Source organism: Habropoda laboriosa, unplaced genomic scaffold (assembly GCF_001263275.1).
Source record: "Habropoda laboriosa isolate 0110345459 unplaced genomic scaffold, ASM126327v1 scaffold486, whole genome shotgun sequence".
In the NCBI taxonomy this organism is placed as follows: Eukaryota; Metazoa; Arthropoda; class Insecta; order Hymenoptera; family Apidae; genus Habropoda; species Habropoda laboriosa.
In genome coordinates this window covers 870,879-875,892 of record NW_017100724.1, presented here as the reverse complement: position 1 = coordinate 875,892, position 5,014 = coordinate 870,879, and the positions used below count along the sequence as shown (strand labels likewise).

The following is a 5,014-nucleotide window of genomic DNA, read 5'->3' as shown; positions in this document are numbered from 1 at the left end:
CAGTATATTAAGTATATAAATGCATCAGTACATAAAATAATGTTCTTAAAAAGATATCTGGGAGTTACTTATGTATATACTATACGTCAAATATTGAGATTGTATAATCATGATTATTATCAACCATAGTATGTAGTCCCTAATAAAATTGAATTTTAAGGTACTAGTCAAAAAATAATATGTTTCTTATATAATTTTAAGATTTTTCGAATGTCCTCATTACTGAAAGTTCTAATAATTCTACCATAAATAAATATTGAAAGTAACCTAAATAAGAAAAACAATTGGTATTTAAAAATCTTTTCTATAATTACAAAACATGTCAAACATAATATCAGATCACAATTATAAAAACATATAAGAGGAAATTTATAATAAAAAGCCGACATTAAATTTAAGGAAAGGTTAACGAAATATAATTCTATTTCTACCTCTTATGTAGAGATGAAAAGGTTAGGGTTGACTAATGATGATAAATGGAAAACCAAACGATTTAACAAGTATTTCTTAAAATAGTCACGTTTTTCCTAAAACGGTTGTCTAGAAGAAGAACGAATAACTAAGCGTCAGGGCGATATGCAGAATGATCTAAACCTTATCCACAAATTTTGCGAAATTCCAAAGGATCATGCCGCTTGGTATAAAAGATCAAATCCACCGAAAACACCGAAAAGTTTCGTGAATTTTTTTTGCAGCACAGAAGCTTTCAAAAGACGACGAGATAATAAAAAAAAAAGATAAATTTTGACGTGCGCGGTGAGAATATGACGAAGGAGGATTATCGGGCGCATCACAAAAAACACCTTGTCCGTTGCGTTGTTGTTCGTAAGCGAGTTGTGAAAATTCTTCAAACAGATGATAAAGAAATTGGCCGTGTAGAAATTGTTATACTCCTGAATCAGTACTACGACGTTGATGTAGAATATTTTCTGCAGACCATGTGCACGGTAGACGCCATTTCTGGTTTTGCGAGGAAGGCTTGTCAACCATCGCCGCGGTGGAGCATCGATAGATCTCCGTAAGACGATCGAGTCAAAGTATTTGCAAGTAACTCACAGTTATTATAAGTGTTGTTTGCGTACTCGAAGGACACGTCCGGAGTCAGAAACAAGCGAAATTCACGACGCCTCGGCTTTTTCGGCCGTGGCGCGCGAAAAACCACGAAAAAAACAACGAATTTGCTCGTACCTGGTTAGTGCGCTCAAAACGCAGCTCGGTCACGTGACCGCGGGCCCCCCACCCTGAGTCGGCAGCACCGCCTCTATGCTTTATCAGGCTCCATACGGCTAGCTAATTTTATACTAGAAGATTCAGGTTTACCAACTAAACAGTCATAAACTTTCTAGATGTCAGAACTACGATGTCCCTAGGCACCTCAATTTCTCAGGTAGACATTTGTGGATCTTTCAAATTCCTCAAAAACATTTGAATGGTTCAAACAGTGGCCACCAGGTGCCTCATCAAATCTCCAAATCTTCAATTTTGTCCCAAGTGCTCGCTCCAATCCTCATTGTTATATATATATATATTAGTTCTAAGTCTCAGTAGTGCACGCGTTTAAGGTGGAATTCGTCTACATCAGCTCCACTAATCCGTTTTAGTAGACGATGCCAAGCAAGGAAACGCCTTTCGCTTTTCTCTTCACCAGTGCATGCTCCCTCTCGCTGAGAGAGCACAGCGTAAAGGCCAGTAAACCGGAAGATATGGGACAAAAGATCATCCCTTTCTAGTTGCGTACCTGCCTTTATTAAGGGTTTTGGACGTGTAACAGAACGGATACGAATTTTTTTTAAGGCTCACTTTCAATTAGACGATGTATATTTAACACCCTATTTGTATGCTCGCTATTATGTAACCCCATGAACATTTATACCGTTTATATACTGTAATATATTTCTATATAATTGCGTGATAAGAGGAAGAACAAAGATGCAATTTATTGAATTAAAAATGTATTCTAATTAAAAAATGTAGTTAACAATTATTTTTATAATTACAAATTATATCACTGTACTATACAAGCATTCAAGTAATTAACACAGAAAAATAAAATGTAAAAAAACGAAAATTTAATACTTTTCAAAGTACCATTGACATTTTGTAGTTTATTCGCAAATTATTAGTTATCTTAAAAAACATTGTTATCTGTAGAATTTGTTCCTTTAGCAATATTTACTGTTTCTGTAGCTGTTTCTGCTGACAATGATATTAACCAAAGCATAGAATTTTAATCTTTCGATTGTTTTCCTTTCTATACTAAAGATTTACATACAACTTAAACATCACATGAACACAGTGAACAGGCTGAAAAGTAAAATATACAAAAATATTTTATAAAATTTTTACAAAATCTTCTGATATGTATAAACGTACTTCATTAGAAATAATCATTTCATTTTGTAATGCCATTATACATGTTAAACATAATAACCTCATTCTCTGTTCCAACAATACGTATAAAAACTACAGGGCGAAGAGGTTTAAAACGTATCGTTTGCCATGAACGACAAGCTTTCCTAGTTTCGTCAGTAACTAGATTCCAATGTCAAGAATTGCCGGATACCTCTATATTGTAAGAATATGGACGATCATCGCAATCCCAAACCCATAATCTATATATGTAAATAAATATTTACAACTATGCAACTGTATTATTATAATATATGATAACAGAATGCATACTGCAGAGAGTCCATTATATACGGTTGTGTAAAGTGTAATTTATAAGAACCAGATGCAAATACAAGTTAATGATCAGTCCAATCATAAGGTGATATTTCACCATTTAATACAGCATCGTGATACCTAAATTTAAATAAATAATTTGACATAAAAAAAGTATAAAATATTTATGATTTGTATAAGCTTCAAAAGTTATAAAACCAAAACCCTTTAAAAATAAAAGTTATGAAAAACAAACATAAGAGAAAAGATTAGAAACGTTTTTAATAATAGTGTGATAATGATTTTACTCTGCTTATATTTGGTACACTAGCGTTGGTCCCAACAATACGAATATAAACAACTACTCTTGGTTCAAAGTATAAAACTTGCCAACTATGACAAAAATATTCTGTATGATCAATAATTTGAATCCAATTTTTTTGTTCCATAGATACCTATTTAAAAAGTAAGGAATAATTGTAATAAAAAAATTATATACAAGAATTAAGCATTCAATATTTTTTCTTTTTGACTTACTTCTGTATAATAAGAACAGAAACACATACAATCCCAAAGAAGCATCTTAACATGATTGATGATACTCTGAATTCCTAATTTAACTACAATTCCATGTTCTTGTGATTTAGTGATGGTATGTTTAATATACCTGATGAAAAAGAAATCTTATTTAAATGAATAACTTAAGGAATAAATTTATCAATTTACCCTTGCTTCATATCCCATAAATAACTGGTTGTATCTTTATGTAAAAGAAAATTATGTATTTCACCCTGCAGAACTTGTGCACCATGTATAGGACGGGTAATATTTGTATCAATAAGTCTACAATAATTAAGATCAGAGTCATGTAGTTGTGTTCTTGCAGCTATTGCACTTAAAATTGCTTCTGGAGAAACCAATCCAGTTGGTTGAACAACATTCAAAAGATCCATGGTTGAAATCAGACTTAATCGAACTTTATCTACAGAATTAGCCAAATCAATTTTATATTATTATTATAACTAACACTTTCAAAATAGACTTTAAATAGATTTTGTTTACCATTTCTAATGCTTTTGTATTTACCTAAAACATTTTGACCATCAGCATTAGGATTTACTTTTATCCATGCTTGTAAGGCTAAAAAAATATCAATTTCTGGCGCATAAAAGGAGTCTTTTGAAACAAGTTCATTTAAAGCACCAGCACTTAAATGTAAAAAGCTCTCATGTCTAATTATGTTATATGTATGTACACCCAGGTAAATGCGACAAACCTAGAATAGATTAATTTTTATGCATATTTTCATACTTTAGTAATTCTTTTGGGTGGGCATCTTTGACATCTTTTCCATACCTTAGTAAGAAACTCTTGCTGATAAAGAAGTGCTGCATTAAATATGAGGCAGACATTTTCTACATCTAATATTTGTCTAAAATAGTTTGATATAGAGTCTTCTAATTCTGAAAATCCATAGAGATGTGCTAATCTAAGAATATCCAATATCACCTAAGAACAATAATAATTAACTGAATGGTACAATTTTAATTCAAATTCAAATTCAAATTAATTACAATTAAGTTAAAATTAATACCTCTTTACGTTGATTTGTAAGAGATATTTGTCCTGTATATATGTATTCTAGTACACCTTTAAATCCATCCAGATTAGCATCTTTTAACTTAATTTCACATTGAGTAGATTCTTTTGAATCTCCAAATAGAAGAGCTCTGAAGTATTGGCTACGTGCAGCCAAAATAATTTTGTGGCTATTGAATCTTTGTCCATTAACAATTAAAGTCACATCTGAATAATCATTAGAAAAGTAAAGAGCACCAATATTATCAGAAAAAGTACTAATGTGATTTATGTCACCAACTACATGAGAACTATAAGAACTCATCTTCTTAGATTCTGATCTTTAAAGTATAAAACTGTTTGTAATTCTTTTTTAGTTAAACATTTTTTTTTTTAACTTTTTCTTATACATAAATACATTTTGTTAACACAAAGTAACACCAATAACATAATACGTCAATAATTATAACGACTAAAACTAGGACTTAAACTAGAGAGCAGAGCTCGTCATTTAACTTAGATTTGGAACGATCCAAAAAGTGAAAAGCGGCGCCAAAAATTAAAATCATTTCTGACCATGTAAAGGTCAGCATACTAAATTTTTTTCTATAAATATTAAAAATAAAGTACAAGACATTTTCATTATTTAAATATTTTTCACGCAATTAAGATCTGAGTGCGTTAGCACTTCTCGAGCACCGATTCTTAACCCTAGAATTGGAGTTGAAAAATATGTAGACTTTCCCAACATATTTTTGTCATCCCTAGATCT

At 31.3% G+C, this 5,014-nt stretch overlaps 2 protein-coding genes across 8 annotated transcripts in view; both read right to left on the bottom strand.

Annotated features, from left to right (window-relative positions):
* LOC108577049 (protein lingerer) overlaps positions 1 to 1,260 on the bottom strand; it is a 7,695-nt gene extending 6,435 nt beyond the window's left edge. For 5 of the 7 annotated variants that reach the window (XM_017940137.1, XM_017940140.1, XM_017940143.1 and 2 more), the window contains exon 1: positions 1,189 to 1,260. The gene's annotated coding sequence lies outside the window, so the exon portion shown is untranslated. The other 2 variants (XM_017940139.1, XM_017940138.1) reach the window with 2 other exon arrangements.
* Positions 1,261 to 2,945: 1,685 nt separating this feature from the next.
* Positions 2,946 to 4,567, bottom strand: LOC108577038 (BTB/POZ domain-containing protein 9-like). Its single transcript, XM_017940126.1, has 6 exons — positions 4,259 to 4,567; positions 4,021 to 4,173; positions 3,751 to 3,940; positions 3,391 to 3,646; positions 3,202 to 3,331; positions 2,946 to 3,119 (listed from the first exon to the last, which is right to left on the bottom strand). The coding sequence occupies exons 1-6, from the start codon at positions 4,565 to 4,567 to the stop codon at positions 2,946 to 2,948; spliced, it is 1,212 nt and encodes a 403-aa protein (XP_017795615.1).
* Between the last annotated feature and the right edge of the window lie 447 nt (positions 4,568 to 5,014).

Bases quoted from the DNA above. Each gene is read 5' to 3' on its own strand.
- LOC108577038 (XM_017940126.1), bottom strand. From the start codon at position 4,567: ATGAGTTCTTATAGTTCTCATGTAGTTGGTGACATAAATCACATTAGT. The intron at 3,941-4,020 runs GTATGGAAAAGA...AATCTATTCTAG, and splicing joins AGCAAGAGTTTCTTACTAAG to GTTTGTCGCATTTACCTGGG. The intron at 3,647-3,750 runs GTAAATACAAAA...CTAATTCTGTAG, and splicing joins TGATGGTCAAAATGTTTTAG to ATAAAGTTCGATTAAGTCTG.